At 38.8% G+C, this 12407-nt stretch overlaps 1 protein-coding gene and 1 long non-coding RNA gene across 2 annotated transcripts; one reads left to right on the forward strand and one right to left on the reverse strand.

Moving 5' to 3' along the window:
* Positions 1-9590: 9590 nt before the first annotated feature.
* Positions 9591-10831, reverse strand: LOC134211030 (uncharacterized). Its single transcript, XR_009978912.1, has 3 exons — positions 10514-10831; positions 9969-10437; positions 9591-9901 (listed from the first exon to the last, which is right to left on the reverse strand). It is a non-coding gene; the product is annotated as an uncharacterized LOC134211030 (long non-coding RNA).
* Positions 10832-10964: 133 nt separating this feature from the next.
* LOC134211028 (zinc finger protein 706-like) lies at positions 10965-11880 on the forward strand. The gene is made up of 2 exons (XM_062687557.1): positions 10965-11119; positions 11261-11880. Exon 2 carries the CDS (start codon positions 11265-11267, stop codon positions 11496-11498), a length of 234 nt encoding a protein of 77 aa, XP_062543541.1. The 5' UTR covers positions 10965-11119; positions 11261-11264; the 3' UTR covers positions 11499-11880.
* The last annotated feature ends 527 nt before the right edge of the window (positions 11881-12407 follow it).

Consider the following 12407-nt stretch of genomic DNA (forward strand, 5'->3'; position numbering starts at 1 on the left):
AAAAATTATGTCCATCGTTTATTTGGCATTTTGAACCCCCCTCTCCCCTCCTGTCACAAATCACTGACCTCCCCTTGTACGTACAATTCTAAAATATATAATGTTTCGTCTTCTTTGCACACTACTAGACCCCCCCACTCTCCCCCTGTCACAAACTTTCACAAATTCTAGAACCCCCTCCCCTCTCAAACCTTGGACGTAATTTTTGAACGATCCCTAGACGTATCGCTTAGCGGTAATTATATCAACGCAGATAGGCTGCGGTCACAGGGTGCGTTGATATTACCAGATTACCAGAAACTCTTTTTATTCAAGAGTTTCCAATTTTTTTGGGTGACATACAAAATGGTTAAACACAGAAAAATATAGGTAGGTATTTTATTTTAATATCCATTTGTGCATACACTTTCTCCCTCGGATATGTTGTCGTGATGGATCGGCTTCCTTACGCCATTAGCACTGAGATGGCAACCAAAGACATCCTGTCGTGGTGGTAGCACATGTTGACTATTTTTGTTTAGAGCCGCATCACATATCATCTGGTACTGATTTCACGGATGTGATCTAATATATACCGTGTATTTTAGCCTTGAACGGTAGTCCAATAAAGCAGGCCTTGCTTGTTCCTCGGAGATTGGATGATGTGAGATCTCTTTTTTCAGCATTACTCTTCTCATACGTTCCCTGATGAGTAGTAAGTAGCTACGCGCTTGAATTTAGCTAGATAGGTAGATATCAATAGAAAATTTGAACAAATATATCGACATAAGTAGGTAATTGAATTTTGGATTAACTGAGTGGAAGATTTATCAAAGGAATCATTCTGGGATTCCAAACGAATTCCTTTCGGGATTACAAAGGTGATAGTTTCTGAATGCCAAAGTGAATATTTTTGGGCCTTCCGCAACTCGCTTCAACTTTCATAAGACGAGAACTCGCGTGTTGTAAAAAGTACAACAGTCCTAAAATCCGTTATAATGAAGCCAATTCAAATGATATGAACGTGATTTTTTCGGGAAAATAATAAAGGGGATATATTCTCTCATTGAGGACATTTTTTAAGTCCAATGAATCTTCTGCTGGTCCTCCGGAAGATCCGGAACCAACGGAACACCGGTGAAAATAGTCCATCTTCACAATAAATAGCGCAATGTTTCTTATAAGAATTCTAAAAACTCTAAAAACTCTGAAAAAAAATCTAAATCCATCTATAATCCCATGCGGCCCTGAGTCAAGAAAAAAATGATTTAGAATTCTCCCACTGAGCGGCGCTAGTGTACATGAAAATACCAGTTTGGTTTGATATCTCGAGATCTATGGGATTTAGGAAATTTCCGTCTTCTACAAAGATGATCAAGGATTGGAAACCAATATGTTGAGAAACTGTTAAGTTCAGAATTCAGCTGTAAGGCGGCGCTAGTGTATATGAGTTATTAGTTTGGTTAGATATCTCGGGATCTGTGGGAATTAGAAAGTTGCCGTATTCTACAAAGTTGTTCGAAGATTGGAATCCAATATGTTGAGAAGCTAATTAGTTTGAAATTCATCGGCAATGTGGCGCTACTGTATATGAGAGATCAGTTTGGTTTGATATCTTAGGATCTATTGGTTTTGGAAAGTTCCATTTTCTATAAACTTGTTCAAGCATTGGAAACCCATATGTTGAGAAACTGTTTAGTTCAGAATTGAGCCGTAGGGCGGCGCTAGTGTATATGAGATATATAGTGTATAGTTTGATATCTCGGGATCTGTGGGATTTAGTAAATTGCCGTTTTCTACAACGAGTACAGAGAACCAATATGTTGAGAAATTGAATAATTTACAATTCATCCGCAAGGAGGCGTTACTGTATATGAGAGATTAGTTCTTCGATATCTCGGGATCTGTAGGATTTAGAAAGTTGCAGTCTTCTACAAAGTTGTTCGACAATTGGAAATCAATATGTTGAGAAGCTAATTAGTTTAGAATTCACCCGCAAGGTGGCGCTACTGTATATGAGAAATCAGTTTGGTTCGATATTTCGGGATCTATTGGTTTTGGAAAGTTGCTATCTTCTATAAAGTTGTTCGAGCATTGGAAACCAATATGTTGAAATATTGTGAAGTTTAAAATTCATCCGTAGAGTAGTGATAGTACATGTGAGACCACCAGTTTGATTATATAACCCCGGAGCTGTGATATTAAAGAGAGTGGCCGTCTTCTTCACAGCTGCTCGAGGATGAAAACCATTATTCTGTTTAGTTTGGATTACATCCGCTGGGTGGTGATATATGGATCAAACGGTATTGTTAGATGTCGCAGGATATTTAAAAGTACCCTCATTTACAGTTATTTGGGATTTGAAAACCAATATGTTCAGAAAAGTGTGTCTTATAACTATCGTTACTGCCTCATACATATGATGCCTTGGGTTCAATCTCAGGCCCATTTCATTCACCTACTTTGTATCTTTTTGTATACTTCTCATGTTACAGCAATCGCTAGAACAGGAAATGGATTTCCGTAGCGTTTCCATTTCAATCCTGTACCTTCAACTTGACTAGTCTAACAGTAACTGTTAGTATTGGAAATGCATGCATGCATGCATGCATGATTGACCGCCCACGGTTGCTACTCCGTTATTGCCAGGCCAGCTGTAATTACACAGAGAACCAACAGATGATGTTTGGAACTAGCTTTCAATGTGTAAAAACTGGTGACCTAATATAAAGTAATACCAGCGCCGGCCGTGTCCGGATGCAGGTCAATTAAGGAATGGGTAGGAAAATGTTGACGTGATACTCGCTTTGATGGAAGCTGACGAGTCATCTGCACTTCCACGAGAAATCACTGGGATGTTGAAAAATATGGGGTAGGGAATGTAGCGGGGTTCGTCTTGGTAAACGGCATGCTGTGTATAACGTGTAGTTTAACTATCGCGCACTAATTAGTTCAATTACTGACCGCACTAAATAGAACAAAAATTTCGTAATCTCGAGAGCGTTCTGTTTTAGTAACTGTTAGTATTGGAAATGCAAAAAAAAACTTATTTCTTACATCCAATTAGAATTCCGTATTTTGCGTTCCTATCACATCCCAACAAAGTTTTTAAGCTGAAATAGCTTCTTTTTAGCCAAATAAGACCAATATCTCTCGAATTTCTAGTGTGGTTATTATCATCAATGACTACTTTTTAGGTATTATTATGATAGAATTCATTATTCATTTGTTTCATGATATTCATTTGTTTCATGATAGAATTCATTATTCATATTTTTGGGTGCCCGGCCGTTTGGCTGAACGCTGTTTGGCCGAACGCCATTTGGCCGAATGCCGTTTGGCCGAACGGGTCGTTTGGCCGAACAGTTAATAAAAATTGACCTTCTCTTTTTCCCTTCTCCTTCTTACTTCTTCCGTCTTACTTTTTCCTTCCTTTTCCTTTCTTCCTTCTTCATTCCCCTTTCAATCTTCTTTCTTCTTCCTTCTTTCTAATTCCTTCTTCCTTCCCCCTTCTTCCTTTTTTCTTCTTTCTTCCTTCCTCCTTCTTCTTTCTTCCTTCCTCCTTCTTTCTTCCTTCCTCCTTCTTTATTCCTTGTTCCTTCTTCCTTTTTCCTTCTTTCTTCTTTCTTCTTCCTTCTTCTTTCTTCCTTCTTCTTTCTTCCTTCTTCCTTCTTCTTTCTTCCTTCTTCCTTTCCTTCTTTCTTTTTCCTTCTTTTTTCTTCCTTCTTCCTTCTTCCTTCCTCCTTCTTCCTTCTTCCTTCTTCCTTCATTCTTCTTCCTTCTTCCTTTTTCCTTCTTCCTTCTTCCTTCTTTCTGCTTCCTTCTTTCTACTTCCTTCTTTCTCCTTTCTTCTTTCTTCTTCCTTCCTTCTTCTTCCTTCTTCCGTCTTCTTTCTTTCTACTTCCTTCTTTCTCCTTTTTCCTCCTTCTTCCGTCTTCTTTCTTCCTTCTTCCTTCTTTCTGCTCTATTTTTTCTACTTCTTTTGTTTTTCTTTTCTCTTTCTTTATTCTTTCTTCTTCTATGGTTCTTTCTTCTTTCTCTTTCCTTCTTATTCGTTTATTCTTCATTCAGAGAATTTCAACTATTCGGCCAAACGGCATTCGGTCAGATGGCGTTCGGCCAAATGACCCTTTCGGCCAAATGGCATTCGGCCAAACGACATTCGGCCAAATGACCCTAAACCATATTTTTGGGCTATTATTATATCTTTGGCGAAGGTATACAATATTTGATGGTAAAGAGCATTGACTAACTTTCTGGTCATTATCAGAAATGGTTTAGAAAAAATCGTCTAGGACGAACTGTATAATACGACCATTCACGGACGTTCCTGATTTGCGGAAATGGCCGTCTGGTGGCCACCTGCGGTCGTAAGTTCTGCGAATTAACACTAAAATCACCATCTATATGTCTTAGAAAAAAATGCGCTACTCTAGGACGAATCATCTAAAATGACCATTTTACGGGTTTTCCAAATTATTCGGCCGCCTGGTGGCCACGTCTTTGAAATATCTACAAGATCACCGTCAGAAAAGGTTTAGAAAAAAAATGAGCTGCTTCAGGAAAAACTTTCCAAAATCATCATTTCTACGGTCGTTCCGGATTATCCAGAAGGCCATCTGGTGGTCATCTGCGGTCATAGCAGAGTAATGACTAAGAATTTCATCTAATATCACCGTCAGAAATGGTTTAGAGAAAATTGCGCTGCTCTAGGACGAACTTCACAAAATTACCATTTTTACGGATGTTCCGGATTTTCCGGAAGGCCGCCTGGTGGCCACTGCGGTCGTAGCAGAGTAGGAGCTGTGTATTAACTCGAATATCGCCGTCAGAAATGGTTTACAAAAAATTGCGCTGCACTAGGATAAACTTTTCAAAATTACCATTTTTACGGACGAAATGGTTTAGAAAAAAAATACGCTGCTCTACGACAAACTTTCCAAAATGACAATTTTTACGGACGTTCCGGATTATAAGGAAGGCCGTCTGATGGCCACCTACGGTTATAGCAGAATAAGAACTGTGGAATTTCTCTAAAATGACCGTCAGAAATGGTTTAGAAAAAATTGCGCTGCTCTAGGACGAACTTCACAAAATGACCATTTTACGGACGTTTCGGGTTTTCCGGAAGGCCGCCTGGTAGCCACCTGTGGTCATAGCAGTGTGAGAAATGTGTTTTAGCTTATTCATGCCCATCATAAATGGTTTAGAAAAAAAATGCGCTGCTCTCGGACGAACTTTCCCGAATGATCATTTTTACGGACGTTCCGAATTATAAGGAAGGCCGTCTGGTGGCCACCTACGGTTATAGCAGAATAAGAACTGTGGAATATCTCCAAAATCACCATCAGAAATGGTTTAGAAAAAATTGCGCTGCTCACGGACGGACTTTCCAAAATGACTATTTTTACGAACGTTCCGGGATTTCCGGTGGCCACCTGCGGTCATAGGTGAGTGAGAATTGCGAATTAACTCCAAGGTTATAGAAATGATATAGAAAAAACCGCGTTACTTTAGGATGAATTGTTAATGAAATAAATAAATAATTCATTACTGGTCACTTTTCCCAGTGCACCTGAGCCTTTTATTTAGTTATATTTACCCGAGCCTTCTATCGAATCATTTTCATTATCTTTTCAATTGATGAAGAACTATTTTTTTGAGGAATACATAATGGTTTGGTGCAAATTAGTCAACTGACTAAAAAGTTATCTCATTTTTACTCAATGTGTTGTACTTTTTACAACGGTGCGAGTCCCGGAAGGTTAAGTAATTCCAAAGTGAATCCTTTTGGGATTTCAAAGGGAAACCTTCAGGGATACCAAAGGGAATTCTTTAGGGATTCCCACCGTAATCTTGGGCAATTTTCTTTGAAATCACGGAACGATTTTTTTCGGAATCCTGAAACCATTCCCTTCGGAATGCAGCAAGGATTCTCCTCGATTTCCAGCAATAATTTTCTTTGGAATCTCATAATGATTCTCGATGCCATCCCATAAGGGTTGCGTTTGTAATTCCAGAATGGGTTTCTTCGGAATTTCAGGAGGGTTCTCTTCGGAATCCGGGAAATGTTTCCTTTGGAATCACAGAATTCCCTTCGTAATCAAGGAAGGATTCTCCTCATGATCTCGGAACGAATTCTTCATGAATCACGGATTGCATCCATTCGTATTCATAGAACGAATCCTTTCGGTATCCTGGAACTATTCCTATCGGGGTCCTGGAACGCTTCCTTCCAGAATCCAGGAAGGATTTCCTTTGGAATCCCAGAAGGTGTCCCTTTGAAATCTCAGAAAGTGTTTTTGGAATCCCGAAATGATTACCTTCGGAACAGGAACCAATAACCAATGATGGTGTGAAAATTATTTTAGATAAAAATCATTATGACTTTTTCGCTACATCCGAAACCAACCTCAAATCCTCTTCTCCCAGTGGTTCAATTCATGTACCAGGATTTAACTTTTTCAAACATACATTACATTCCGGACGTGGCCGAGGGACAAGAGCATGTTGAGGAGTTGGAATGTACGTACAGAAAGACTAATGTGATCATGAAGTCCACGCATAATCCTGATCTCCCAATCACCACACGCACCGAATACCTAGCTTTTCAAGCCAAAATCAGAGAACTCAACATCTGTGTGTAATCTGCGAAGGGAGAATATTAACATCTTCGTCAAAGGCCATCACCAGCTACAGACAGATAATCCTATTGATGCAACTGCGGAGGCCCGCCATTGCATGGCTATTGACCATAGCCATAGGGCTACTGGATTTTCCTTTCGTCATACCGATGTTAATGCTGTCTGCTTGAAGCTTTATGAAATCCAAACCAATGCCACCGGTTCAGATAACATCCCAATTTCCTTCATCAAGTTACTATGTCCTTTCATCCTTCCGCTACTATCATATCTCTTCAATAACATCATCGACTTCAAAATCTTCCCGAATATCTGAAGAAAAAAGCCAAAACCCCTATTGCCAAATCATCCAATCCATCTTAGCCAAAAGACTTCCGCAAGATCGCCGTCTTACCAGCCATCTCCAAGGTTCTTGAGAAGGTTCTACTTGAACAAATTACCGAGTACCTCAATTATCCTAACCCGCCACTGCTTGCGTGTATAATCAATCTGGTTATCGAAAGGGATTTAGCACGACTACAGCTCTTACAAAGGTAGTCCATTATACATATAGTAATTTCGAAAATCACCGCTGCATTGTCTTGGTGCTCGTCGATTTTTCAAGCGTTTATTTTCTGTAAGTCAGGAACAGTTGTTCCGGATGAGAACATCTTTTTCAGTGGTTCAAGGATTCCACTAAGTAACAGTGTAACAAACCTTGGCTTGCAACTCGACTGCAAATTAAGTTGGGCACAGCAGGTGAATGACGTGGTGAAGAAGATGTATAACACTCTGAGGACATTCAGGCGATTTGTCTCTGTGCTCTCGATACAAACAAAACGAAAGCTAGTGCAAGCCGTAATAGTGCCATTCTTCACCTGCTGCTATGTAATGTATACTACCCGGGTCTGTCTGCTGCGCTTAAAGAGCACCTCCATCGTCAGCTATCCGTTTCATCCACCGCCTTCGTCATCGAGACACGACTGCAGCATAACGGAAAGAAATTCTTGGGCACGATCTACCGCACAACTATACCGATTCCGGATTTGTGGCTTTATGAAAAATCCTATCGACGGAACACTACCCGGATACGATCGCAGCTGGAAAGCACAAGAGGTTTCAACATCTCTAGTACATCTAGCAGGAAAAGTGTGCTAGTGTATGAACCATCGTGTTGGAATATGCTGCCAATGGAAGTGAAGCGGGAATGTCGGACATACGCCGTGAGGAGATGGCTGTAAATCAAGTGCTCCAGATATATACAATTTATTTTTCTATCTTATTGTTTTGTTAATTCTACCTGTAAATTTCAACACTTTTCCTTGACCTGATGCATAGTGTAAATAAACAGATCAATAAAATTAAAACGCTAACCAAAATAATTTAATTATTGAAAAACGGAAAAGAAAAACAAAACTTTTGACAAAGGTCGAGAAAAACAAAAACAAATTCATTTGTCAGTTATGCACGGTGAAAAAGATATGCTCAAAAGTTGACAGATTATAGCGTGTGACTTAGTGTCTTTTCAACTGTATACCTAGAACTCTACACACCGATGGAGACTTCAAGCGCAACACGAAAAAAATCCTAGTGTCATGTCCCGGTTATTAGTTCCTGATTAAAACCATCATGACGAAAGCAAGTTTAGTTAATAATACAACCGCTTGGCGGCGCTAGTGTATTGGAAATAACCTGATAGGTCAGGTATCTCAAAATATGTAATTTTTAGAATATTGCCGCCTTCTACAAAGTTGTTCGAGTGGTCAAAACCATTATGACCAACGCAGATATAGATTAAGATATAACCGCTTGGTGGCGCTAATGTATAAGAAATAACCTGCTAGGTTAGATATTTCGAAAACTGACATTTTTAGAATATTGCCATATTCCACAAAGTTGTTCGGGTGGTGAAAACCGTCATGATGCAAGCAAGTTTAGTTTTAAACACAATCGCTTAGCGGCGCTAGTGTATAAGAAATAAACTGATAGCCCGAATAAAAATAAATTGTACGCCGAATAGTTAATACAGTCGGGATTCGCTGGTTGGGATCTTAATACTTGGGTCACTTTTTAATTGGGCCTCCGCTTGTTGGGCAGTGGCCCAACTAAAAAGCAACCGTACGTCAAAATTCAATGTAAACACGGAAAACGGGATTGGGCGTCACTGGACATCATTTGTGATGTTCAAGTCGAAATACACGTGTTCAAATGGCTGTCAGTTGACCCAACTAAAAAACCGAATTCGTTAGTTGGGCCGAGGTCGTGGCCCAACCAGCGAATCGCGACTGTATTATTAACTTTCCATTTCACTTATAATCATTATAAACTGTATGATACATGTACATTTGAACGATTAATAAAAATAATGACTGAATCATATACAATGATTTACAGATTATACAGGTCTTAGTAAGGATTACCTGATACAATTTTATTGTAAACGTATCATATCATAAATGATTTAGCTAGCTTTTACCCAACACAAAAATTGAGTGTTTTCTTTTTTAGTGTATTAGTGACAATTTATTCGTTTATGGCGAAGTTGTTTTGGCCAACCGCCACATAAGTTTTTGTCATGAAGCAGCGGCAATGTGGATTAAAAAATAGAACGTTTTAGAACAAGAACAAACAAGAACAATTCTTTAAAATTAAAAAACGATAACTAGAAAAACAGTTGTACAATCTCATTCTATTCGGGTGAGGCTACCTTATAAACAAGTGCAGTCTACACGCTTAGTTCAGTTCACCCAAATATGGGTGAACTGTACCTATAATCGTGAAAAAGTGCACATACCTATTTATGGGTGAAGTGCCATTTACTCATATTTGAGTACAAGTGGTTCATAGAAATATTTGTAATGTTTACCTATTTATGGGTACTCTATTCTAGGTGAAATTCACTCATATATGGGTGATTTTTTTATGTTTTCATTTCTAAAATTGTTTTGGATGACATTTATGTTCAAAATATAAATAAAAATGAAGCATAATAATTGATTGGTTATATGAATATAAAGTAAAATATTTTATTTATCTGAATTTATGACTCATTATATAGTACATATATAAGGTATGATTATTTTCAAACCTTTATGTTGCCGGATGCTTGACTGCTACTGTATAATCATCAGCAGGAACCGCAGGAACAGATCCCAGGACAGGACATCCCTTAGTAGCAGCGTCGTATCAGTATGGTGGAACCTCGAGTGGAACGAACGGAACACCGAAACATAAGTTAGCTGACAACATAAACGCAATGCCGGTGTGGATGTTTTACGGCATGCCAATGCGGAATTGGTGATCTGGAAAATAAAAACCAAACCATCAATTATATGAATAAACTATAATTTAAAAAACCAAATAACCTACCAATCCTATCAATCCGGAGGTTTCTTCAGGAGCAGCATCGGATAATAGCAAACAAAATTTTTGGTACAAACAGGAACTACTGCACCCGTACCCGCACCCCTTTCGCACTCACGTTCCATTTCCTTTTCGAATTAACTGGATCTGTGCTTCTTGATGCCATCACGGCCACTTCCAAATTGATGATCGGGAACACCAAAACTGAGACCAAGACGGTAGGTAGCATGCATGTCGGAACAACATCGTCAAGACCTTTCTGTTGCAAAATCAATTAGCTCACTGGAACTGTTGCGAAACAATCCGAAGCACTGGCACTTCCTAAGAATGTGGAACCGTTTGGGGTCAGGGGCTCACAGCTTCGACAATGAAATCTCCGCCGATCGATTAGGAACTAGTATCCGTTTTGGCCGCATGCATGGAGGTCGATATGGTGCTGTTTGGTCGGAACTGGAGATCTTCGAGAAGTTCCAATCTGAAAGTGGTGTATCAATAATATATAAGATAAGAATAATAGCAATCCTACCCAATAAAATACAAAAAATATCTACCTCATATGAAGAACACTCGGAACTAGGTACGTTGATAGATACCGGCTTTGACTGGGTTGAACAATGAAAGAAAGGGATGAATTTATAAACTGTTGTGACGACGGCGACTTTCACGAGGCGGCCATTAGTTCTGCTTTATTTATTTATGTTCATTTTTTCATCCAAATATGGGTAAATGCGATTACCCAAATATAGGTAAAGTCTATTTCTTCAGAATATCAGTAAATTTCACCAATATTTTGGGTAAGTTTTACTAATAATATTGGTATAATTGCATTTACCCACATATGAGTGAATATAGTACCCATAAATATGTAAACCAATCTAAGCGTGTATCGGACAAGCTCGGCAGTGTCACATGAAAAGGCCTATAAATTTTTAAAATCTACCCAGATTGGCTTCACTGTCGTGCCTAACTGACATTTTTGACGTCTCCGTTCACTGCTCACTCACACATTCACTGTGGGCGTCATCATTCTTCATTATCTACTGATTGATCATCAGCATCGTAGCAAGTCGCCAAGCTTCCAAAAGATAGAAAAAGTGGATATTTTGACGCTTTTCTAGTTTAAATCCTATATTTTATTAGCCATATTTACTTTAAATGTAAGTAAAATATTACTGTATCATTGTTTACTTTCATATGTGTCTTCGGAAGCATTTTCCGTTTAGATTAGTCATACAGAATAAGCTCAACTCTAAACACAATCTGCCATGTTTTTCAACTTTCCCCTTCACATTTTACAGCGAGATGGCCCGTGGTCACCAGAAAATCCAATCCCAGCAGAAGGCGCAGGAAAAGGCAGCCAAGATGAAAAAGCAACAGGGCCACGGGCTGAGTGACCAAATGAAAGCCGCCCAGAAGGCACTCGTGTTTTCCTGCGCGGTTTGCAAGTCCCAAATGCCCGATCCGAAAACCTACAAGCAGCACTTTGAAAACAAACATCCCAAATCGGAACTGCCGGCCGAGCTGAAGGACATTTAACCGGAACACCACGGCATGAAGTCGGGGTGAACATAAACAGTGAAGACGGTTGACATACGACAGCTGAGCAGCGGGGGCCCACGGTGATGATCCGAAGGCGGAGAGAGATACCGAGACAACACGACAATGGAACAGATGCTGAGCCGAGATGAATAATTCCACAAGATTTTTTCGCCTAATTTTATTTAATCTCTAGTGTTTGCAATAATTTGTATGTACTTGTAAATAATTCCAACCGATAGAGTGTAGCAAGTTTTAGAACAATAATCTGAAACGATAGCCTGATACATATTTCAAAATCACGAATGAGTTTTTTGGTTGGAAGCATTGAAATTACTGTACAATGAGTATTCAATAAATTTTATATGTGATTGCAAACAGATTCTGGAAAGCATTTTCAACAAACTCCGAATTCAAATAGGTCAAAAATTAATACACATGTGTTTCGAAGTAGACGTCCAAGCCCATCCGTGATAAACCAGCATTTAGGTTGATTAATTGTGTTTCTCTCAAAAAGAATATAATATAAACCGCAAGCTTTAATTTATTCTTTATTGAACAAAAATAAGAGATACAGAGTTTAAAAAAGTTTTGCTACACATTGCTTGTAACATTTTGGATAAATCCTCATTTTATTTGACTTTATTAGCTGTTATCGAAATAATTTTAACCTCTATGGAAAACTGCTTGCCAACAAGAACAACCATTATCCATTGGTTATGTGTAGTGGATAATATATTTATTAATGCTATTAGATAATACAGTAATATCCCGATTTTATCACCCCCCTGGTGAATTTTGGGGTGATAAAACAGGGTATGTGACAAAATTGGAAAAAAAATATTTCCAATTTTTTAAATTAATTCCACAAATATGAATCATTTTATGCCTTAGAAAGGCCAAATGCGT

This window comes from Armigeres subalbatus, chromosome 2 (assembly GCF_024139115.2).
Source record: "Armigeres subalbatus isolate Guangzhou_Male chromosome 2, GZ_Asu_2, whole genome shotgun sequence".
In the NCBI taxonomy this organism is placed as follows: domain Eukaryota; kingdom Metazoa; phylum Arthropoda; class Insecta; order Diptera; family Culicidae; genus Armigeres; species Armigeres subalbatus.

Excerpts from the sequence above, each read along its gene's own strand:
- LOC134211028 (XM_062687557.1), top strand. The coding sequence starts at position 11,265 with ATGGCCCGTGGTCACCAGAAAATCCAATCCCAGCAGAAGGCGCAGGAA.